The 24318-nt window shown below is 50.6% G+C and overlaps 2 protein-coding genes across 10 annotated transcripts in view; one reads left to right on the top strand and one right to left on the bottom strand.

Moving 5' to 3' along the window:
* The first annotated feature begins 3815 nt into the window (after positions 1-3815).
* On the top strand, positions 3816-15936 carry NCF2 (neutrophil cytosolic factor 2). Of its 2 annotated transcripts, XM_075156950.1 has the most exons (15): positions 3923-4141; positions 4645-4727; positions 5060-5168; positions 5394-5528; positions 5891-5998; positions 6992-7051; positions 8213-8256; positions 8474-8615; positions 8920-8982; positions 9372-9450; positions 11152-11195; positions 11915-12066; positions 12147-12258; positions 12507-12669; positions 14530-15936. In XM_075156950.1, exons 1-15 carry the CDS (start codon positions 3968-3970, stop codon positions 14625-14627), a joined length of 1566 nt encoding a protein of 521 aa, XP_075013051.1. In that variant the 5' UTR covers positions 3923-3967; the 3' UTR covers positions 14628-15936. The 2 variants fall into 2 exon arrangements, with proteins under 2 accessions (XP_075013050.1, XP_075013051.1); XM_075156949.1 differs by having other exon boundaries at positions 3816-4141; positions 12507-15936.
* A 150-nt stretch (positions 15937-16086) lies between these two features.
* SMG7 (SMG7 nonsense mediated mRNA decay factor) overlaps positions 16087-24318 on the bottom strand; it is a 54362-nt gene continuing 46130 nt past the window's right edge. For 7 of the 8 annotated variants that reach the window (XM_075156944.1, XM_075156945.1, XM_075156946.1 and 4 more), the window contains 5 exons: positions 21276-21356; positions 20510-20669; positions 19006-19176; positions 18755-18906; positions 16087-18241 (listed from right to left, as the gene is read on the bottom strand). In XM_075156944.1, coding sequence (XP_075013045.1) covers positions 18128-18241; positions 18755-18906; positions 19006-19176; positions 20510-20669; positions 21276-21356 — 678 coding nt within the window. In that variant the 3' untranslated portion in view covers positions 16087-18127. Of the gene's footprint in view, positions 18242-18754; positions 18907-19005; positions 19177-20509; positions 20670-21275; positions 21357-23485; positions 23636-24318 lie in introns of all 8 variants that reach the window. The other variant, XM_075156948.1, reaches the window with a different exon arrangement.

The following is a 24318-nucleotide window of genomic DNA, read 5'->3' as shown; positions in this document are numbered from 1 at the left end:
GCTTCAGTAATAACCTTTTTTTCTTCCATCCCACCTCCTCCCCGCTGCGTTTCCCCAGGACAGTCTGAGACCCGCACAGCCGCAGCTGCCGCGTGTTGCGGGCGCAGGCAGGCAGGGGCGGCCAGCCCTGCGTCGCGGCTGGAGCAGCCGAGCCTTTCTGAGCCGGGCAGCAGAGCCCTGTCACCTGGCCTGGCTCGCCCCACCTCCCGCTCCCCCCCAAGGGGCACAGCACCCCTTGTCCTCAAGGCCTCCATGCAGATGGGAACCGGTGTGGCTACCCCTCAACCATTTGATGCCCTCCCTACCTTCCTTCCTAGGACCCTTTTTCTTGCTTAACTTCTTCAGAACATAGGCACAATAACAGGAGGCACTGGCCACGCAAAGTGGAAGACCTGGCCTTGCTGCAAAGACTGCAGAAAACATCCAGGTTTCAACCATGCACACATACAGAAGCCTCATCCTCCTGGCCACGTGCAGTGATGGCTCTGTCCTTACAGCTCTCCCAGGGACTGTGTTTGGCTTCTCCGTTTCCTTCCGTTCATCCAAATTTGGTTAAGACACCAATCAATCCTCATTTAAAAAAAAAAATTAACAAAAAGCTGTAATCCCCGATAAGTGAAAAATATTTTCCAAAACAACTGATGTCGAAGCAGGTCAGGTCAACTACCTCTAGGTGGCATTAGATAAACGAAGGCAACAAGAAGCACGATCTTAGAGGTTCTCCAGTTTCCCCTTGTGCTAGGCTATGATGTATTTAGAAACACTTACAAAACATATACATCTTCTGCACTTGCGTTCAGGGGTGTGCTAAAAGACCTGCACTGATGTGGGGGCAGTAGTGCAAGCTTTGCAGGAAGGCATCTCTTCTGTTAACTGATTGACAGGAAGGTAAAAAGTAAATCTAGTTTAAAAAAAAAAAAATTTACCTCTTTCCTCCAAATCCTGCCTTGCTCGATTTCGTGGACCATACAAATTCCACCACAGGGAGCAAGCCCCAGCCGCACCGAACAGCGACCTGTGTCTGGATGCTGCATTCACCTTACGCGGGGGCCGCCAGTGCCTGAGCGAGTCCGGAGCAGCGTTGAATCCTCGGGCACCAGCTTTGTGGGAGGAGGCACGCGCTCCCACCGCCCCGCTGGCAAAGCAGAGCCTGAGCTTGGCATCCCCAGCAGGCACACACCGGAGGGCACCGAGTGTTCCTGGCACAGCCAAAATCCACCGGCATGGCATTAACAAGATCTCCAGCAGTGAAGCCCAGGGACGGGACCAGCCCGTAAGATGGAGAGGAGCCCACTGTGGGAGTCACCTCCAGCCAGCAGCCGTCTCGCAGCAGTTGGGGCTGGCAGAGGTTGTGCTCAGCTCCCAGCCCTGAACCCCACTCACCCCGGCAGAGCGGCCATTTGCAAGGATCCAGGCAGAGGGGGTGTTTTAATCCTTTGAGTAATACGGCACAGCAGGTTTCCAAGAGGAAAACAGAGAAACATGGGCAGGGAAGAAAAAAAATCCCTAAACAATTTCATTTTGCAAAACACATTTCCTTTCCTATTATGAGAAGGAAGCCTTCAATGAAAAATACTCTATGTGCAGATCAAACCCAGGGGACAGCGTTTGCAGAGCTCTGCTAGGAAGGCTCAGCACTTCGGGGCCTCATTTGCAAACCTCCCACCGCTGCCTTCAGCTTTGGCCAGAGCGTGTGGCAATGGCACCTTATCAGTCACATCCTGCTTTTGTAACAGCCGAGAGAGAAACTGCTGTCCTCCCGCTGCTCAGAGCTGCAGCCCCTGCCAAGCCCTGGGCTCTGAGTCATCCATCACTTGGCCAAAGAATGCCAGTGGGCTCCTGCCTCGCTCCCTGCCACTGTTTAGGGAGTGAGCCAAAAAATCAGGTCCTGTGCAGAGAGCTCAGACCTGCCTTCCAGAGAAGGAGCTGGACACGCTCAGTCTCCTCCGCTCCTCCTGCGTTATAGATCTCCTCCCAAACAAGATCAACCCCCTCGGTCTTTTCTCATGTGTAATGTTTTCTAGTGCCCAGATCAGTCTTTTTTTGTGTCTCTTCTCTCCAGAAATGATGATAAACTCTTGCATACTGTAGCTGTATACACTTAAGAATGGCTGCTGCACCTTAGCTGGATTTTGGGCATTTCTACGTATTTCTTACCCATCTCTTGGCGATCTGCATTTGTGCTGGATTCCAAGAATCTCCCATGGGAGATGTCACCATCTCTGTTACTCACTTCCTCTTTGACGTTATCGTGGGAGAAACAAGTTTGCCTACTAAATCAACTTGGTAGGAGAAAGGGGAACAAAAGACTCACTAGAAGGGGTGTGTTTATCATAGCTTTGAAATTGTTTGAATATTACATGAAAAATAACCAAGCAGAAGGATAGCTGCTGTGAGCATTTGCTGTGCTTGCATCTTTCAGATCCCATCTTTCTGTGAAACGCAAGGAAAAAACGCCAACACTTGTCACAGGGGTGATCTCGCATCCTCCTCCAGCTCTCCTTGTACCGGTTTTGGGATAAACCTGACCCAGCAGTGCACTAATTCAGATAATTAAATGAGCAGAAAATTATCCCTACAATAAGGTGAACCATTTCCTGCTAGATGGGGTCTCCCATTCCTCACAGGAATGAGAAAAGGCGCCTCAGAGGGGTGTTTTCACACTCACCATGTTGTTATTCCTACCCCTTTCCTTCAGCATCACTTCAGCTGGTTGCGTTTCCCTCTGCTTTTCTGGAGGTCAAAGAGTCTCCTCCGTGCTCCTATAGGAAGCCCATGGGAGCCGGCTGGGCACAGAGGGATGCCAAGGGCACGCTTACGAGAGAGAACCAAAGAGAGCCCCAGGTTCAGGGGTGTGCTCGGTCTTACTTTTGATTAAAATCCAAGTCCTTGCTGTTCAGCAGCTCGCGTTTCTTCCCAAGCAGAAGTCAAACAAAAGTCTCCTCCACAGTCTTCCTCCTGTTGTTGGCATTACGTAATTTGCTGGGGAAGTCTGCATGAACGCACAAGGGCCAAGTCTTGCTGACGTATTTTAAGCTCTTACAAAATACACATCGCATCGCTGGTAGATGCAGCAGAGGCAAAGTACTTCCAAAACTACTTAGAAACCACGTGTGGAGCACCCAGCTCCAAGCCTTCTGAGTCAGCAGGTCAGACCCCTGCTGTCACTGCCGCCACACGCTCAGCGTCCCCCTGTCCTCCCAGCAGTGCTCCGGAGCCAGGTTACGCACCGTTGGCCATAAAACACCTCAACAGAAGCGACGTTGGGCTGAGCATGGGTTGCCACCGCTGCCGGGGCTCGGCGCGGCACGGCCGCTGCCCCCCGAACCCCCTCCTCAGGCAGCTCCGTGCACCCCCAGCAAGCGGAGCTCCTCACTGGGGGACAGGCAGGGCAAAAGGTTTCCCAGGCTGTGCCTTGGGCTGTACTTCGCCTTCCCGCCTGGGCGGCAGGCAGGCGGGGTAGCCCCAGCCCAGCTGCAGGCAGCCGTGCCTGCCAGGGGACGGCTGCAGGAGCCATTTAGCAGCGACCTCCATCGAGGACCACGCTTCGGAGGGCACAAGGGGCTCAGCTGCAGCGCTCGCCCTGGGGCTTTGCAACCCTAAATTTGACCTGATCAACCACCCAGCTGACAAAATCCATGGCTTTTCATGAAAAACCCAGAGAAACAAAACTCGAAGAAGTGAGGAGTGGCTGCCGGAGAGGACCTGGCGCGCAACCCGTGGCAGCTCAGCATGGAAACCCGCTGCGGCGGCGGCAGCCTCTGCCCCACTTCCCCATCCCGGGGCCACGTTCCACTGACGCGAGTGAGGCCACTTCCTGCCAGGTTTGCAACACAGGCAGCGGGGAAGGCAGAAGTACAGGCAGAAGGGAGCTAGAGAGAGGCCGAGCAGCGCCGCAAGGAAGGACGAGGAGAGGGGCGAGACCCACAACGCGGCCGGGGACCCCGCATCCCACTCCCACCGCGCCATGTCCCTGGTGGAGACGATCCGGCTGTGGCAAGAAGGGGTGTGCGCGGCAGACGGGAAGGAATGGAGGGCAGCCCTGGATGCCTTCACGGCCGTCCAGAACCCCCCTGCCAAAATCTGCTTTAACATCGGCTGCATCCACCTTGTTCTGGGGAAGCTGGCCGAGGCGGAGGAGGTAAGGTACAGCCCTTGCAGTCCCAACCATGCTCGCAGGCACCGGCAAGTTGGCACGCAGACCTGCCATAGAGATGGATGTGGTGGGAAAGGGAGGAATTAAGAGCCACGGTCTGACTAAGGGAAGAATTTCGGGGCCTTTTAAAGCTGGGATGAAGCGTGACACCCCTGGGCTGTTCCTGCTGAACCTGTTTTCTCGGTGAATCAGAGGCGAAGCAGCAGAAGAGGCGCACGGCTTGCTGCTTGCGCTTTCTGCCACCCAGAAGTGACCACAGGGCACTAAGCTGCCGAGCGAGCAGTGGCAGATGGTTCCAGCTCAAAAAAAATTAGGAGCCTGGTCCAGGCTCCGCCACCCAGTGCCCAACGCTGTAGGGAGACGTAGCCTACAGAGCCCAGCTTAGGCCCCTTGGCTAAAGCAGGACAGGTATAACCACTCTATGCCCTCAGTTTTTTAAAGGTCTTCCCTTTTCACCCCCTTTTTGCCCCACTCCTACCTCTGTGCAGGCATTCACCCGGAGCATCGGCTGCGACAAGCACCTGGCAGTGGCTTATTTCCAGCGGGGGACCGTGTTTTACCGGAGGCAGAAGTGAGTGGAGGGCTTTAACATTTCGATTTTGCTGCTTGTGGAGATGCCAGCCTTTGGCTGAGGACAGCCCCACGCGGGGGTACCCCAGGGGCCAAATTGCAACCCCTTGAGGTAAAACAGGCTCCTGTTCATCCGCGGTGCAGTCTTGGGATTAACACCAGCCTCGGAGCATCTCTCCTCCTCCTGGGGTGTCCAAAAACACTACGAGGAGATAGGAGAGACCCAACTAAACTCAAACAAGTTTAAGTTAAGACTTAGAGGCACCTGTGAGGGGCACCAGGCAGCCAGAGTGCCACCACAAGGTGGTGACGCCCTTGTCCTCTGCTCCACAGCCATGAAAAAGCCATCGAGGATTTCAAAGAGGCGCTGGCCCAGCTGCGAGGCAACCAGCTCATCGACTACAAGATCCTGGGGCTGCGGTACAGGCTGTTCGCTTGTGAGGTAAGAAATTCTTGACCGGCAGTTTTGATCTCAAAGGGTTGTTCACCGTCTCAAGAAATCTAAGGAGAAGACAGCCAACCTCTCTTCGTGCCTTGCAAACAAGCAAGCAAGCTAGCGCAGTGCTCCGTGCGGTGCCACCACCCTGCTGTCCTCTCCTTCACTGCGCTCCCGGCCAGGGTCCGGCCGCTCTAAGAGCTCATTTCCTTGCTCCCACCCCTCTGGCAGATACTCTATAACATCGCGCTGGTGTACGCCACGATGGAGGACTGGAAGAAAGCTGAGGAGAATCTGATGCTGGCCATGAGCATGAAGAGCGAGCCCCAGCACAATAAGATCGACAGGGCAATGGAAGCCATCCTGGTAAGGAGGAGCAGGTCTTACAGCTGCTGTGTTTGCTCACAGCAGCCCCACGGGGAGGAGGGAGAAAAAGCCCAGTGACAGAGAAACCACCTTTTAGCTATGGCTTTAGCAGAGCAGGAGAAAAACGCAGCGGGCTGAGAAAAATGTGGGTGTTGTACTGAGACACGAGTTGGTGGGAAGAGCTTTGGGTCGCTGGGGAGGCAGGGACGGCAAGACTGGGTTAAATGGCCCATGTCAGGGCTGGGGTCGGTGGTGTTTTGACTTTATGGAGTGAGACCTTAACCCCAGAGGTAGACGGAAGGGGACAACAAGCAGTCCCTGCTCTCACCTCTGAAGAGCGCCATGACTTCTCTGTGCTGCAGAAGCAGAAGTTCTGCGAGCTGGTGGCCATTCCTGCGGGGAAGCTGTTTAGACCAAACGAAAAGCAAGTGGCTCAGCTGGAGAAGAAGGACTACCTGGGAAAAGCTACGGTAAGAAAGAAAGATCTTACTTATTCAGGCCAAGCCTGTGGGTTGAAGAGAGCTGCTGACCACCCTCTCGCCACCCCTCTGAGCTGCTGCCTGGTGGGCAGCCGGAGATGCAGTGCTGGTCCATGCCTCGGGGATCCCCCGGGGCGTGGAGGGAGGGATGGCATGTAGGGGTCTCGTGGGGAACAGGGAGTCTGCAGGAACAGAGGAGCTAAAAGCGTGTTTCTGCAGAGCATGGCCTATTTTCAGTTTCTCTCTTCAGTGAGACGTGAGGGACAGTCAGTCAGCAACAAGCTGGAAAGGTCCCACCAGAGCTTCAACTTGAGCCAAGATTTTTTCAGGGAGGGGAGAAGCATCTATTTAAATATTTAAAATCTGACACCCACAAACGACTTCCAGTTCTTCCCCTGCTCCATTTGAAAGGGGCTTTTCAGCTCAGATAAGCGAGAAAGCTTTTCTCCCATGAGTGTGCGCAATCCAAGCGCGGGGATTCCACCCTTGGGCCCAGGTCCTGGGAGGCAGTGCTCTGCCGGAAAGCGACCCATCGGCCGTGCGGGCACTGGGGAATCGACTGACCGAGAGCCAAGCAGCTCCTCGGGTGCCAGGGGATCCCCAGAAACTCACACACAAACATTTATGAACTTTCTAAACGATGTTTAAAGTTGCCTATAGGAGGTAAGGGCTTGAGTTGGACGCTTTGACTCCCTTCAACATTTGTGATTAAAACATAAAGGGAAACTTCTAGGTTATAGTGACTCTAACTGCAGTAATGGTGAGGCTAAAAGCTGAGACTTTGCCACAGCTGAGAGGTGAGTTTTGGTGCCAGAAGCACTCAGCCTGTGATCAAAGATGCTTAGCCTAAAATCACAGCCCCTCTGGAACCTGAAGCATCCTGAGGAGCTTGGCTTGGCCAACAGCAAAGGAGGAGGGTGGACATCAGAGGTCTGAGAGAGGTCTACGAGCACCAAGTCACTATCTGTCTCTCTTTGGGTCTAGGTGGTGGCATCCGTGGTGGACAAGGATGATTTTTCAGGATTTGCTCCACTCCAACCACAGGTAAGGCACCACCGATGAACAGCATCCTTGGTGAAAGTTCAGGAGGACGTGGGGATGGGTATCATCCCACAGCGTGCCGAGGGCTCTGGCTCACAGCGGGGAGCAAACGGCAGCATCGCCACCGTGAACTTTCTGCTACTGCCGCGGGGAGGAGGCGGACGCTGCCCCCGCATCTCAGCTGCTCTCTCCATCATCGGGGAGCGCAGCCCAAACCCACCTACGTTTCTGGTTGAGGTTAACCCGGTTCCCTAAATAGGGAAGTAGCGGCCTGGCAGCACATCCTCTGCCCCCGCCGTTGCTGGGGGGTGACGGCTTTCGGCAGGGAGCGGTCTCAGACCCTCCCCATAAGATTCATTGGGTTCATTTGTCTCAGCTCAAGCCATCAGAGAAGCAAGAGCAGTTTTACTTTCATTCTCCATCCTCCTACCAGTTCCCAAAGCCCTTCGCATTTTCATTCCTGATGATGTAGCAGCATCTTTCCATCTCTAAGGGCACCCGAGAGTTTTTACAGGAGCTTTTTGAGAGGATACAGGGAAGCGCAGCTGCTGCAGCCTGCAGCACTGTTACACAAGATAAATGCACTCTTCTCAACACAGCCAAGTGTTGACACTTCGCTGCACGAGTTTCAAGTAGCTTCTTCAGAGGGTTGACAAACCCACTAGAGACCTTAAATTACTTAGGCAGGAGAGAACGTAAAGCACGACGACAGCAGCTGGGCATTTTACAAGCACAATAATGAGAAGATACAGGGAAGTACAACTTACTGCTTAAACCAGCTGATCTCAAATGCGTGATCTCAGCTCTGTGAGCTGAAACCAAAATCACAAGTGAAAACAAGATTGTGCCTCTGAAAACCAACCGCAGGTGGAAGAATTTGGAAACTGTTGGTTTGAAGGAGCAAAGCCTGCGATATCCCTCACGGCACAAAAGGCAGTTGCTTTATGCATCGGGGTGCCAGAGAGCCAGAAACCTACTGCAGCCAGCTGCGAAGCAGCAAAAAACTCCCTTTACGTTCAAATCATCTGACCTGACACCAGCCCAGGCAGGAAGGAACCATGTAGGGGTGATGGCAGGCGTGGTAGAAGGCAGCAGGACATTTCTGCAAAGCAAATGAAATCCTCCAGATTACTGATTATTTTCTTTTTGTCTTCTTGTTGGCAGGCCTCTAGTCCTCCACCCAGGCCCAAGACCCCAGAAATCCTCAGGTAAGTTGGATGAAGGATGGAAAATGCTGCTAACCAGTGCAGCCAGGTCCAACCCCATCCTGCACCATCGCAGCTGAGCATCCCGCTGGCATCCAAAACTCAGGGGGGGGCGGGGAAGGGATCGTAGAAACAAGGAGACAGAGGTCTGGGTTCCCCCTACAAAGCAAAACAACGACGTCGCCCACCTTTCTGACCTGGCCGCTGCTCCCGCACCCAGGGCCCTCAAAGGGCAGCCGCACCGCGTCCTGTACGAGTTCATCCCCGAGACCGCCGAGGAGCTGCAGGTCCTGCCGGGAAACATCGTCTTTGTCCTGAAGAAAGAGAAGGACAACTGGGCTACGGTGATGTTCAACGGAAAGGTACCAGGGGCGTGCTTGGCAGGAGGGGGCGGACGACGGGGTGGGCGCTGTGAGGTTCTGCAGAGGACTTGGAGAGCAAAGCCTTGCCGTCAGCAACTAAATGCATTTCTGACTTAAGTCCCTTATGCCCACCCTGGCTTAGGCCACAGGGTTCAGTGAAACCCACCCAACCTGCAGCAACTAACCTTCGAGCCTCAGGGACTCTTCTGGAGTCAGGGAAGGCAAGAACAAGCTCAGCTGCATCCTCCAGCAGTGGGTTGCCTCCTTGCCAAGGAATCCCCACTCATCTCTCCTTCCCCTGCAGAAAGGGATCGTCCCCTGCAACTACCTCGAGCCCGTGGAGCTCCAGAACAAGCTGCACATCCAGGTGAGGAGGCCCAGGAGGAGATGGTGTCCTGGGGAGGGCAGATGCCCACATGTTCACCCACCACCTATTCTGGGCCTTCCAGCAGGACTCATACCTGCAACTCCCTCCCACTCATAGTGCTGGGGTTGGTTCTTCTGGATCATGGTCACCTTAACGTAAGCTCAGAGACCTAAAAAATCTGGGCAGATGCTGTGCCGATGGCCCCCCGGGTGGTGGTTGGCAATGCCGGGGAGATGAAGGGGTAGCGAAGTCACCCCTCCCCAGGTCAAAACCCCAAACAGACCTTGGTAAAATAACGGGTTGGAGGGGAGGCTCCACGAGGCAGCAGCACCCCAGCTCCCGAAGGAAGGGTGGGATTGACAGCACTACCTTCTTCCCATCCGGCACAGGAAGAAATCCCTCTTGAAGCCGAGATCCCAGAGCCACCCAGCTCCACCGCTCCAAAAAAGCCGCGGCGGCCAGCACCAGGTCAGTGAGGGCAGCTGAAGGGATGGGGGTGCTTTAGGGGCACAACCCCGGCAGCAGGTTTAAGACGGTCTCCTCGGTGCCGTGTTCCTCACGCTTTGCGACCAGAGCTGGGGCTCATCTCTATCTCGTTCCTGGGCCTGTTTGCAGTCAAGGATGGAGAGGCATTAAAGCAGGAGACAGAGACAGCAACTGCAGTGCTGAGGATGGAGTAAAATAGAGCATGTGGGTCCCCATAAGGAAGGCAAGTCCCTCCATGGTCTTAATTAGCACAGCGACTAATGGGAAAAAGGGCCTGGGGATAGGAACAGGGCAAGCAACGCAGCCTGTCCAAGTCTTGGAGTAGAAGGTTCCTTACAGGCTTCTGAGGGCAGGGCACCCGCGATGATTTTAGTGCTGCTATGAGCTGGGCTAGGTTTGAAGGAGCTGTGGTTGCCCTGGGAAGGGGATTCCTGGCCGATACTACCCAGGGTCCCAGGCCTGGGGCAGGAATGGTAGCACCAGGACCACCACAGGTCCCCAGCACAGTTGGTTCAGGATGCTGGGAAGCCAAAACAGGGCACTGCCGCCCGCAGTCACGCTGCTGCAGGAGTGCTCAAGGGCACGGTCCAAAACTGCGGTTTAAAGCTGGGGAGCGCACGTATTTCAGCAAGCTGAAACGAAGAGCTGGGAGGAAGCATTGAGAGTTGCCCTCTCTAGAAAACACCACGCGGTGCCTGGGGGTAGGAGCCTGCAGCTGAGCTGTGAAAAACCCATTTCGAAAATATCACTGTGCAGAGGCCGTACCACACGGGTGTTAACCTCCTGCAGTTTATTCTGGCTATCGACGGCCAACCTGCCAAAAAAAAGTAGGAATATGCAGACACGCAATTGCCAACCCTGCTCTGAGGTGGGCCCGAGCCAGTCGATGGTGGGGAAAGGTGGACCAAAGGACTACTAATGACAGGACAGGGCAGAGCAGCCTCATAGGCAGTCCAGTGGTAAAGTTGATAGAGAAGATGGCTGTGGCTCATGGGAGTTAAGGGCAAACATCTCAGGGACCCAACAAGACCATAAAGGTCATAAAGACCTCAAAGAGCATCTTTATGGCACCAAAAGCCATCGCAGATCTAGCAGTGGGACCGCATTCAAGAGCGTAGGTCTCTTCCCATAACGAGCACAGTCAAGTCAAAGCACCGACAAACCGTAGAGCAGATCCTTGTGAAGGGACTTCAACAAACCTGCATCGCATCACCCTACCTGGAGGTCTGAATGGAGCTTTACAACCCCAGTGAAGGACAAGGATTGCCTCTGGTTTTCAGTGTGGACCTGGGGAGATCAGAAGAGCAAAGACACTAAAACCAGTAACTCATGGGGTTTTTTTGGGTTTTTTTTGTTTGGTTGGTTGTTGTTTTTTTTTTTTTTTAATTAATTCCACCCAGGAAAGACATCCCACCCGTAAAGCTCCTGTCCCTATAAGAGGGAAGGCACAGAGTCCAAACCTCTGCTTGGTGGTTGTATCTAAATCTTACAGGTAAATCCCATCGCAGCTGATGCTGCTTCCATTCAAGGGACCACCGCTGGCTTCAGGGTTGGTTGCTGTTGCTGCAGATAATGGTGGGTGTCAAGGAGAAGGGATGCAGGAGATCTGAATGCATATTTAGGCGCAGAGCAGCAATGCTTACCCCGTCCCACTTGCTGAGCCATCTCTTTCTTCCTCCACAGACTATGCTCCTGCTCCTGCTCCACAGCCGAGAGAAGCAGCCAAGGTAACATCCCGTGAACACAGATCCCGAGGTCCACGTTACAAACCCGTAGTTATTGCACATTGAAAGGTGCTGGCATGCCTGGCAAGCACCACGGCCCTGGCAGTGTTTCAGGTTTTCATCATTCAGGAGCTTCTCCAAAGCATAACGACAGGCGCAGGGACCAGCAGGTCATCAGGACCCAACTGGGTGACTAGGGCTGCTTTTTGGGAGGTCTCCTGCAGGTCTGCTCCCCACCAGACCCATGGCTGTCAGCAGAGCCCTTGTACAACTCAGGCGGCACTTGAGAAGGGAGAAATAGGAGAGAGCTTGGGTGTAACGCACATGCTCCTGGGCAGGGTCAGCGCATCAGAAGGTCACACTGGGGAAAAAGATGGGAAAATATGACAAACCCAACTCAAAAAAAGAATGAGGAGGTGAGGGGGTGGACAGACCTCGAATTTGGTCACCTGAAAGCCACAATTTGGTTGCTGCCTGATCTATTACTGTGCTCTCTCCTGGGACAAGCCCAGGGCTGCCAACCAGCCACACGTCCAACCATAGCTTGGGTGGCAGGACCGCTGACCTGCAGCGGGGGAGTGCCAGAGGCTGCACACGCCAGCAGAGATGCCTCCCTGACCAGCAGCCAGCCGATGCCCTGCAGCTCAGATTTGACTCAGGCAACTGCAGCTTCCACGTCCCGGTCCCTCTCCCTGCTCTCACATCCAGTTTACTGCCCGCAGGAGGCCGAAGCAGCCGTCTCCAGCCCCCACATCCTCAAGGTGCATTACAAATACACGGTCGCCCTGCAAGTCGAGCCAGGCCTCTCCTACACGGCGCTCCTGGACCTGGTTTGCAAGAAACTGGAGCTCCAGCCGGAGCACACGCAGCTGAGGTGAGGTGCTGTCTGCCACAGGCAGCAGGAGCCGTGTTTTCAGGGCTCCCACCCTCACCCCGTGTCCTCCGCGTGCCCAGGTACAAGCCTGCGGAGAACCAAGCGCTGGTGACTCTGAGGACGGAGAACCTGGAGGCGGCTTGGAGCCAGAGCAAGAACAACTGTCTGACAGTCTGGTGCGACATCACGGAGGTCAGTGACAGCTAGCGGCGGTGGCCACCTCTTCTGCCCGCTCCCGGCAAGGAACCTACGCAGATGTTGCCTTTGCTTTCCTTGCCGCGAGCGCAGGCTTGGGGCTCTCAAAGCAAGCCAGCGACCTCTCGAAAGGCAGAGGAGCAAAGAGCGGGCGAGGAGGAGAAGCAGAGCTCGTCTCTCTCACCCCGGTATACAGAAAAAGGAGATGCCAAAAGGTGTCCTTACCGGCTTATTTCCTGCCCTAGGGAGAGGGGTTTTTACCAGACAGCAAACCAGAGGAGTCGCCGCAGGAGGCAACGCTGGAGGAGACGGGACCAACCCAAGTTGTAGCGCAGTACAGTTACGAAGCCACCCAGCCTGAAGACCTGGAGTTTCAGGCAGGAGATGTGATACTTGTTTTATCCAAAGGTAATCGCGCTCCTTCTGCGACAGGGGAAGGGAGGGACGTTGTGGGTTCCCAACATCTGCCAGTCAGGCCAAAAACTCTCAGGTATTTGGTCAGACACTGGACGCATGTTCTTCAGTGGAGCCTACAAGCTTCACTAGGGACTTCGATCTCTTTTCCCAAATCCTCCAGTCCTCCAAAGCAAACTGTTTCATGCTGGGGACCTGCAGAGCAACAGCCTGGCTCAGGCAGCCTTCAATGATAGCAAACTTCTCCTCCTGCAAGCTGCAGTTTGCCACCTTTAGATGGAAAACAGGCTGCTCTCAGATTTCTGCCGCAGGGCACTCTGAGAAAGCTTGCATTGAATGCGAACACCTTACAAGACAGGTTAGAAAAGAAAATGGCAGAGATTGCACGTACATGAGGCGCCCGGTGGAAGCCAGGGGAAAGGACAACCTAAGGACACGTCGGAGAGTTGCATTCCTTCGCATTGCTAAGAGCTGTGTCACCGAGCTTCCAGTTTCCACATTCACGGGGCAAATCTGCTCGTCCCCATGAAGGACCAAAACCAAAAATCCAACCTACCGAGGTGCTTCCAACCTCTGCTTTGCGTGCTCCTGACCACGGGGTTTTCGGCTTACCAGCCAATTCTCCGGAGCCACAAGACAAGCAGGAGCCAACATCTGCAAGACTGCTTTCCACCTCTGCCTTCTTCCACCGCATCTGCCGCGGGTGCTGCGGCGCGGGCAGAGCTCCTCCAGCTCTACCGTGGGCCTCCCACCCAAGTCTCAGTGTTACACACGCTTCTTCCAACATATTTTCATCACGTCCCTGTTTCTGCCGCCCCCTTCCCCAAACAGTTTCAAGATGGGAGAGTTTCACTTGAGCCGTGTTTAACTTTACTGATCACAGTTTATTTTTTAAAGGAGATGCCTCATTTTGGCTGCCGCCCCCGCAATGAGAGAATGCTTTTACTCCCATTCCCCTCACCTGGCACCTTTTTCTGGCTGCTTTTCTTTTTAAGGGTACCATCTTCCGTTAGCCCCGACCCTCTTTAATATTAGTCTTTAGTGCTTCTACGAGAATTGAGGCTTAAATACAGACTAAATCTCAGCAAGATCTAGGATGTGGTTTTGAGTTGGATCCTTTCAAGTCTGCGCAGAACGCACAGGAGGGAGGACAATTTATGATACTTTGCTATATGCAGCTCTATCGCTAATTTGTGCTGGCTGGCAGGCTTCAGCAGCAGTGCACAAGCGGTCACAGTCCCCCCTCCACCGCTGTACAGGTGAGTTTTTGCACCATACAACATTGATGACTCCCCCCACCCCAAAATCCTACTGTCCCCTTCACTGCTGAGCTAAATATTTCCTGTTAAAAAGTTGGTTCTCACCTCATTTGGTTTCCCACAGCAAGAGTTTTCAGAGCTTCTAAGCTTTACTCAACCCAGGGTAGCAGAGGCTTTTGGGTTTTGTTTTGGAGGGTTTTTTTTTTCCATATGAAATGGAACAGCAGGTGAAAATACACTTTATTTGGCATCCTGAAGAGGACAGCCCGTCTCAGATCGTTTCCTTGCTCTCCACACTCGCTTTTTCCACTGTCTTCTATCCAAGGCAGTTTCTAAGCCCCTTGGTCTCTATTTTGATCTACTTTTCCCACCTTCGTTGGGCAGTGCATTCTTTCTTACGACTTCGCTCTCCACCTCATTCCTCCTCAGCCCCTTTCCTCCACATTCCTCTCTCCACCAGGCTTTAGCACGGTTAAAAGGTTCATCAGCAGAAAACCTTAAAATGGTCATCTCGGGCCTGTCTGTAGCACGTGGAGGTTATTATGCTCCTGTATATCCCTAGGGTGACAAAAATTGTGTTGATTTTCTCTTCCAGTGAATGAAGACTGGCTAGAAGGCCAGTGCAAGGGGAAGATAGGCATCTTTCCATCCGCTTTCGTTCAAAACTCTAACACTAAAGACCCAGAAATGTGATTTCAGAAGAGTTTAAAGTCATGGACGTGGAAAGAAATTAAGAATTCAACTGTTGCAATTAAGAAGTTTCCATATTAATCACTGCATCTGAAGATGAACTTTAAATATTATTGCTACTTGTATTAAAAGCTTTATTTTTTATTTTACCTTTTGCATTGTTCTCTAAAACAGGTACTTACAAAAAAGTTGCTAATTGTCTTCCCGTTAGGAATACATTCAGTAATGAAAACTGTGCTTACCAAGAGACTGGCTCTATCCCACCTGCCCTATCCTTAACAAAGCTTCTACACAGACACGCCAGCAGCTGGGAAAACCCACGAGAGGGTGGTGCCACTTGCACCTACAGCCCTGCCAGCAGATCCAGAAGAGGAACTGGCGTTCAGGAAGCTTCGGAGCAGGAAAGGCTGAACTTCCGACAGCATTTGCTTCCTTAAAACATTACTGCCAACCCCAAGGGCTTAAGAGACACCGTGCAGCCTCACCCTGCTCCAACTGACAATTCGCTTCAAAACCACGGTGACTTTAAACCCCCCCACCAATAAAAGTATATGTATTTTTTCACCTTTGGGAGCCGCATCTCAAAGCTTTTTCTCAGCAGTCAGAAGGGAGAGTAACTTAGAAAGACACTGCCTGGAGCCTCAGCGGGTCATACAGCAGCGACGTTGGCCCCTTTAGAGAAGCCTACACAACTTTGATGCCCTCTTCCCTACCCGAGAGGTTCGTCCCCCTCTGCCCTTGGCACTGCTTTCGCAGTACGTCACCTTCCCCGGCTGCTGGCGGCTGGTCCTTCTGGCATTTTAAAGTTACCTACTCTGCCCCGTCTTCAAAACACACAAGCTGTAGATACAGCCAGCCACCTCCAGCGTTGGGAGCGCTTTGCTTCCAAGGTGCTAAGGGCAGCGGTTTCCCCGCTTTGGATTCTATCACGCAAGTTCTGGACAACCCCACTGGCCCAATAACCTAGATATCATATTTATTTTTAAAAGGAACTTATTCTGGAGTTGCCTGGATACAAGGAACACCTGTCATTTCAAAACCAGAACATCTCCGTAGTTTTCTTTGACACGTTTGGAAGTATGCTGTTTAAAAACCGGCTGCAAACAGCCAACATCCCGGTCTGCAAGCAGGTCAACGGCAGAAGGATCTGTGTCCTCCAGCTCCCGCTGCCTGTGCTCTACCGCGTTCAGTCTGCAACTGAAGAGCAGCTGCGCAAGCTACTCCCCTCCCAGATTTTTGGTTGGGTACGTAAAACGCATTGCACACAGGCAGCACAAAACCACCATCCAATTATCTGCACCGAGCCCAAGCCAGAATCTCTGCGATTTATTTAGTTCTCTTTCAAATAGACAAAAAAAAAAAAAAATCAACTTCAAACCTTCTTTTTCTCCAGAAAAATAATGCATTTCTAAAAGCCTGCAGCCAAGTTACACAGGAAATAAACGCTACACACAGACCTGGGTGGAGAGAACATGGTTTAATTAAAGGCAAAGCTGATTTCAGCAGCTGCAGTTCTTGCACAGACAGACAAAAAACACAAAAAAAGCTTACGACACAAACCAGTTTCTGGTGGGGGCCCCTTCCCTCGCTCCCCCAGGCGTCGGAGGGCGGGAGGGGAGTCCCAGCCGAGCGTCGGACGCATTCCCGAGGCCGGATGCTCATGCACAAGTGGAACGGTGCGGCTGGGACCCTGGCACTGCCGGGAGGGAGATGGCCAACCTGGTTAGCTCGTCTGGGGTGCAAGAGTCGGTGACGGTTCACGCACTGGAATGTCGCAGCTGCCTGGGTGCACAGCTCGAGACACAAACCGGGAGGGCTGGAGGGAAGTACAGAGGGGTTTGGTTCGTCTTACCACTGGGTGGGAACTTCACTTTTTGGACTTTTTAAAGGAAATACCGCTTCGAAATGCAACAAAGAACGTGTTGCTAAGGTGGAGATCGTGGGGGAGCTGCTCATACCCCCGGAGGGGTATCGTGTCTCCTCCGTCTTCCCTTTTTGTATTCTTTGGGGCTGCCCAGACTCCAGTGTCACTTCGGCTCCTGCATGTGCTTTGCTCTGCAGCTGACTTCCAGCTCAGAGATCCTGAATCATCACACAAACCCCTACTGCTAAACACAGCAAATGGACATTGAGATTGTTTCCGTAACTTCCCTGGGAAACCTAACAAAAATGCTGTCCTTTTCTTTAACGAAGCTTCCAGTCTTTCTTCCCCCTAATAAATAGCAAATAAAACGTTTTCCTTTTCCCTTCTGCACCTTTTCATCTATGAACAGCGCTACGCTTTCTTCCGTGTGTGGGTTACACACGTGTGTCCACGGGTGCCTTGAATTTCATTCTGGAACTGAAAGTTTGGGGCTGCAGCTGGGGGCGGGGGGCGCGGGGGGGACGGGTTTCTGCAGAGCTGATGTGTGCCTGCGGCGGTGCGTACACTCCGCGCTGTCCAGGCCGACTGTCGGCTTTACCCAGCCCTGCTGGACCCCTGATTATTTTCTGTGAGATGTTGCACGTTGGTAATGAAACTACTAGCGTCCAGCGAAGATGGGAGGATGGAGAGAGAAAGGAGAAAAAAAAAAAAAAACAAAACCAAAAACCATTGAAAGCTTTCTACCTACCTATTAAAATGAGTCAGGCTGTGAATGCACAGACTAGCCTGCCCTTTGTGGGGCTAGCCACTTATGCTACAGTAAAATGTACAGGAATCAAACATTAATTTAAAACCCCATAGCAGTTAACTTGCTCGTCCAGCAGAGTGCTGCAATGCCCCACGTCACCCATTATAGCTCAAACACCTGCTGAGAGGAGGGCATTTCATGCTGGAGTCTCTAACCCACCCCCGGGCTGGCCAAAGCCTCTGGGAGAAAGGTGAAGTGGTGTCAAGTGCCAGACTCTCCTTCATGAAACTCCTTCGCTAGCCCAGGAGATAGAGCCCCACCTCGCCACCAACCGCCTCTGACCCGAGCAGCAACTGGGGCTTTCATTGCTACACGCTGACTACGAAGCACGTCTGTGTACGGAAGAATTCAGTGTGATCTTACTACTGAGATAGTAATAAAGATGTTTAGGAGTAATTTCAACTACATTCTCAGTCAGCAAAGCAATCATTAATGGATTCCTATTTTATCTCCCCAAAGAGAGGAAAAGGATTGAGAAGTTCTCGTTGGCTTCTCCCATCTGCCCTTCGTTCTCAGCTTTGACTTCCCATGTGGCTGGGGACATGCACGATGGAGAAGGTGAGCGGCGGTGATATCGGGTTACTGAGTGAGACAAACAGCAGTTCCTCTCTCCCTCCGGAGGGCCCAGGGATGGGAGAGTTCCTGATGTTGTTTTCTTGCACTGCAGACGTTTTGTGCACACTCAGTGGGTTGGTGGAGCACTTACGCCCTCCTGACAGCAAGGAACAGAAGAGAGGGCTGCCACCTGCACAGGACTGTGTGGGCCAGTCCTGCAAACCCAACATGCCATGGTTTATGGAGCCTTCGTTTGCAAGGGTTGCCACCTCTGTCTCAATGCGGCGGGTTCATGGTGCCTTGTCCGCGTTGCTGCTTCTGCTTCTGCTGCATTAACAGCTGCTCCAGGGCCGAGGGTCCAGGGTGCATCATGGAACTGGACCAGATGGACTAAAAACAAACAGCCAACACTAGCACCTCCTTGTGTCAGACAACCCCCTCTTACAGACGAGAAAGCGGAGACGGTTTTCTATGTTCTCCCTCTTCTCTTTATCACTCCTACCTGGCTATCATGAAAGTTATCCAGACTTCAAAAGCGGCCTTCTAAAAAGAGGCTCCCTGGAAGAAGCTTATCCTCCTCCAGAATCCTCATTACCATAAAAATTCATCCCACATTAACAACTACTAATTTTAGACTAGTCAAAGCAAATGTTATAATTTCTTCCAGTTCTGCCAGCCTGGTCTTGTTCCGCAAAATATTCTAGAACAGCAAGAACTGGAAAACGGTGACATCTTCCAGCACCGGTCACACCTCCCACATTGCCTGCGTAAGTCAATCTGCAGGAAAAACCTTCCGTTTCCGACACTGAACTCTGATGCTTGCAATAGGCTAAGGCCCATCACCGGATCTTCTGGCCCCACAGACAAGCTCCCATTCCTGAGCACAGCTGCAGTCAAACGTACCTTCAGGCTCTCCATAAGCACAGCTGAGGAGTCCTCCATAGCGGGAGGGCCTTGGGCCGCCCAGGTGCCACTGGGAGCACTGGACTGGTGCCAGCTGCTCTCCGAAGAAGACGATGTCGCTGGGAGATAGTCCAGACCGAACCCTCCCATTGCTAAAACGGGAGAAAGACAAGTTCAAAGGAACGTAGCAAAACCACTGCAAAACAAACGCCATCAGCTGGCTTCACGCCAGCCTGGATCCCAGCACTTGCCTGGCTTATCTGTTTTCCAGCGGTCTGCGACTCTCCTGTCTCTGTTGTCCGGAGTCCCGATAGGTCCGAAGTTGGAGAAGGGAACAGAATTGTGGTTGTGGGTTGGAGGGGAGCTTGGCAAGCTGCTGGGGTTGGAGGAGTGAGGAGACTGGCTGGCTGGTGTCGAATGATCTGGCGATTGCAAGGCAAGAGGAAAAAGGTCAACAGAAAGAAACAGCAGGACCCTCCCGATTTTGAGTTTCTTAGTGCTGCTGCAAATTCTGCCATCACCCAGTTTTCTCCAATGCTGAAGGTCAGTTTTTATTCCCTCCATTACACGAGTGCAAATTCCTGAGTGAAAATTTTTGTGCATACACAAGAACAGAATGACTGTGTTTAATGCATACATATGCTCACCAGAAAAACAAGAAACCAGGAAACCTCAAGAGGGCAGACTAGCCAAAGCCAGTTTTCCCCATGTTTCTTGAAGAACTTTTCTCAAACTAAAAAAAAAAAAAAAAACCTATCTGTCTCCAAGCCTGACAAACCAATTAAAAAAATGACATTAGACTTTGAGGAGTTTGCAAGTTTACAACTCAAACTCCCAAGTGTGTGAATGTTTTACACTTCTATGAGTCTTAAAGGAATTCAGACCCCAATACTGAGCAAAAGAGGAGAGCAAGCATGGAGAAGCTTATCTGCAGGCAGGCAGGAACGATGCCTGAAGACAACACAGCATAGGAGGGTGGCAGGAGACTATGTGCTCTTGAATGAAGAGGTGAAGGGAGAGAAAGCTGAAACCATGTGAGCCATAAAACCTGCTAGAATAAAAGCACTTTGCAACTCCTTCCATTTCACCCACAGCGGTTATTCCTGGTTGGTTGCAAAAGTCTCAGTGCAACCAAAAATCTCATCCAGTGCAGACGTTACTGAAAATCCACTCATTTCTTAGATTCAACTAATTCCTCCCCTCATGCTCTTCTGGATTTTTAGTGAGAATAAAATCATGACATAATAGTTATGTTTTATGCCTTTATGCCTTAATTACTAAGGAAAAAGCTGGTTTGCTTTGTAGGCTGCTTAACAGGAAAAAAAAAAAATCAAACAAACAAAAAAACCCCACTGTCATATTTTCCTCCACACTTCATATAGTTCCTTTCTCTTTCAGATATCTACATTATGAAATCCAGTTCTTCCTGCTTTTTCCAAAGAAGCAACACTGAAAGTATATGGATGTTTGAGTTAAAGCCCTACTCCCAAATGCTTGTCAGGAATCTAAGTTAAAGAGATTTCAGGATTTAACACCTCCTACGACTTTTATCCTGCTCAACTACTTCAATTAAAATCCAGGTTCTTATGCTATATTAATTACAGAATCCCCTCGTATTTCTGAGGATATATAAAGAAAAACAAACAGAAACCTTCAGACACCTTGTCAAGCAGTTACATTTAACTTGCAGTACGTTCAGAATTAACTCAAATCCTCTTAAATCACTAGACACAAGAAAAAGCATACCAGGATTACCTGAGCTGGCTGGAAGGGATGGAGACCACGGAGTCCCTTCAAAGAGAGAATATAGTGAAGTCTCCTGATGGGCAACTGAAGGGGTGACTTCTGTTTTTGTGCTGGTATTCATGTTTTTCCCATATACCTCATTGAACATGCTGCTATTTGGATATCTTTCCTGCAAAAAAAAGAATGTAAGAGTTTAGGGTTTGGATTTATTTTGGATTTTGTACTGAGACTGTACAAAAGGAAACAATTACAGATCAAAATATTTTCCTAACTCCCCAACCCCCTCTTCTTTGATCATTTTATTTAACATGAAGTCCATCACATTCTGAATCAGGACAGATTTCTCCTGGCTGGACTGCAAAGCCTTCACGAAATCTTTAAATTCCCAGTACTCACAAAAATTGTATCAAGACCCTGCTCAGTTCTCTGGAAGAGAATGGGTAATCCAATGCTCAGAAATAAAAACCTACACACCATAACACTTTGAGATGCACCTTTTCAGTCAACACGACGATTCTACTAAGAGCAAGGGGCCCACGGACTCGGAAAGATTTAACAGCACGCCTGCAGAACTACAGCTAGGATGAATTTGGGAAGACAACTGATAAAGGCAAAGATAATCTTGCTGATACAGACTGAAATTAGGCACCCACATGGATTCCCTTCAGGTTTTCCATTGGCTTGAACTACAGGATATCCCCGTATTTCTGCCATGTTACCTAGTTTAATGGCGAGCTCCAACAGCAAAGGGCTGCAGGCTCTGGTGCTCACTTACCTGATTAAGAGAAAAGCCACTGAGGGACAGGAAAGATGACGACTGAGACATCAACTCTGATGGTTTTTCCAGCAGGGACTTCTTCAGAAACCAAAAAGGGAAAAATAGCGGTTAGTGTTCAGTGTAGTGAGCAGGAGGAAAGTACGCTATCAGAAACTGCCAAGGTGTTTTTGGTGACATTTAAAACCTTCCTTGTATTTGAGCTCCAGCATCTTGGAGGACGGGGGGAACAAACTAACAAATGCAGAAAATCAGTAGTTGCCCTACTAACTGCAATTAATATCTAAAAATCAACAATCACAACAGCTGAGAGTCTCAGGCAAACCCGACTGCCAGAACAGCTTTTCAAATTGTAAGTGTTAATACTCTGTCCGATACATCTAGAGGGGAGACTCCTGCCAAAAAAGCCCTATGGTTGTGTAAAACCTTGTACAAAAGAGACAGGGTCCTTCCCAGTGATCAGAGGACTCCTCCAAACATGGTTACAGTCTTGTATGTTGCTACTGACAGAATATTTTTCGGTTTTGAGAGCATCCCTGCTGTCTAGGCATTCTTAGACAGCAAGAGCAGCCAAGTGCTGTGATTTTTTAATTGGGTTAAAGAGTCCAAGTTTCATTTAGCGTTCTCTCATTTTCATTGTAAATGTAGAGAGGAAGAAAAAAAAAAACCCAGTATTTAAAACAGAGGTTCCAAAACTTCCTGCGGTTCCATGGTAAGATATTACAGACCATGACCTTTTTCCATCATCTATGCCACCCCCTCTCATACAGCTGTTATTTCCAGCATAATATTTTTCAGCTTTCTCTTTGGTTCTTACTATGATTAAGCAGTGAAAAATAGTGTCTCTGAAACAAGCCTATTTAGGGAAGAAATAGGATCAGTTATCATCGATACAGAAACCAAAGAAAAATTATAAAGCTCGGCTGGTGGACAACGAACACCACCAAATTTAGGATCGGGATCACCAAGTCATAGAATTAGTGAAGCCATCAGTAAAACTGTGCGTGATCCAAAATGAAAGCGGTAGTCTCGTTCCAAAGAAAAGCCCTCTTGCACTCATACCAGCTCAGCATGTCAGATGTTTTTAAGTTTATTGTTCAAACAACAAAAACCTGAACTAGCGTCCCTCTCCCTTTAACATGGTCTCAATATCTGGAATATCTTTGCTTTTATCCTGTAAACCCAAAACAAATAGCCTCATTTTCTTGGCAAGCAGCTCCTAGCTTATTAGGTTTTCAAAGTGACAACTCATTACTTTGAAAGCACATTTTAAAAGGCAGACAAAATTCACACTCTGCATATCCACACAGCGTGCACAGAGAAGAATTTCCTTCCATTTGTCAGCAGACAGCAACAGTAGGAGCTTCAAAGGAAGCTGCTGAAGCAGCTGCTATTAGTTTCTTAGCAAAGGTAGCTAATGAGACAGAAATGGGTGTCTGTTTTGCTACTGGCTCCTTGGGATGGCATGTAAAATAATTGAGGAATAGACTTAATCAGAGATTTCGAGTAGAGTCACAAATAGCTCTTTTTTGTCACTGCTACTAATCTGAAATAGCAGTATTTATGCTCGTAGCCCTTAGAAAGGCATTTTCAGAGGCAATTTACAAATTCAGCAGCTCTCAGACCCTCCAGCTAGTGAACTAGGAGGTTTTAATACATAAAGGTAGGAAAAATATATCTCTCGGTCTGTCGAAAATGACTGTATTTCTATAGGAGTTACTGATTATTTAGCCAGTTGCTTGTAATTTTCTTCCAAAGCCCTCTTGCTCTTTTACAATCTCTTCTGCATTTAGTAGGGCAGCTTCCCCCTGCCTTTGTGGAATTTTTATATGCAGATTTTAGTAAGCCACACTTGTTCTGATGACTTCCCACAGCTGAATCTGTGCTCCCCCTTGCCCTTATCCATACAACTGCAGAAGAGCAAGTGCATTAAATGATGCATCAACATCTCTCCTGTGGACTGTACTTATAAAAAACCCCGCTGTTACTCTGATTTCTGAACAAATCAGCAGGCCTGGATTGGGCCCAGGAGCTATACCCTGGGCCTTCAGCTGGTCCGAGCTCTCGCGTGAGGACTAGCTCAAGGGTGAGGCAGGGAAGTGGACAGGAGGGATGGGGGAGAGAAAGGAATTTCACATTTCTTATAATTTCACAGAAGAAAGAGATGCCAGTTAAGAGTGAGAAGCAGCAGTATTACATCAAATACATACAAAGAGGCTTCGTCCAGGAAGAGAGGCGAGAGGCCCCAGCAGAGCTGGGTAAAGATCAGGAGGATTAGAGAAAATCAGCTCTTCCTCCTCCTCCAAGGCAGCCAGACTCTTTAACAGGTCCGGAGGAAGCAGAGGGGAGCTCTTGGGGTCCTAGTGACAGAAATGAGCACAGTGAGACAACAGAAGGCAGAAAGAGGAACAGCAAGAGACGGCGAGGAGAGGCTAAGCCACAGCAGGATGAGAGAAAATAGCAAGAGAAAGGCAGAAGGCGGCATGCAGAAGCGCGAGGTGAGAAAGTGTTGCGGCAGAAGTGCGTCGAGGTACACAGAGAGAAAACGCTGAGCAGAAAACATAACTAGCCACGTGGCCTAACGCGTACTGGGAGGAGCGCCGCACCATCAAAATGACGGGCAGCTAGTTTTAATTAGTGGAGTGTGTGCTTCCCATTGCCTCCATGCCAAATACTGAACCTGTTTTCACGTTCAAGGACAAGGAACACGAAATCTTACAATTATTCCTCTATAGCTGACCTGTGAGTAATTTAGCTTTCAAGTAAAATTACGTTTGCATCTTCTTCCCTCCTCTATTTGTGGAGTTTAAATCCCACAAGATTTATTTCCACTGCTGATGGCTGCTACACCAACGTACAGCTGACCAGACCACTGGGCCAAAAATCCCTGCAAAGCGCTGGTCAAACCGGGCATCTGGACTTTTGTGAGGGATGCTTAAAACACAAGCATCACAGGCACCGCTGCTATCCGTACTGCACTGTGCTTCCATCAAAGCAAGGTTTCCCTTTTAGAGATGAGAACAAGGCTTTGACCCCATCTCCA

This window comes from Calonectris borealis, chromosome 8 (assembly GCF_964195595.1).
Source record: "Calonectris borealis chromosome 8, bCalBor7.hap1.2, whole genome shotgun sequence".
Classification (NCBI taxonomy): Eukaryota; Metazoa; Chordata; class Aves; order Procellariiformes; family Procellariidae; genus Calonectris; species Calonectris borealis.
The sequence above is the reverse complement of the archived record's forward strand: the minus strand, read 5'-3'. Positions and strand labels throughout refer to the sequence as shown.

Excerpts from the sequence above, each read along its gene's own strand:
- NCF2 (XM_075156949.1), top strand. The coding sequence starts at position 3,968 with ATGTCCCTGGTGGAGACGATCCGGCTGTGGCAAGAAGGGGTGTGCGCG. Across the intron at positions 7,052-8,212 it reads TTGCTCCACTCCAACCACAG|GCCTCTAGTCCTCCACCCAG; the intron begins GTAAGGCACCAC and ends TCTTGTTGGCAG. Across the intron at positions 8,257-8,473 it reads AAGACCCCAGAAATCCTCAG|GGCCCTCAAAGGGCAGCCGC; the intron begins GTAAGTTGGATG and ends TCCCGCACCCAG.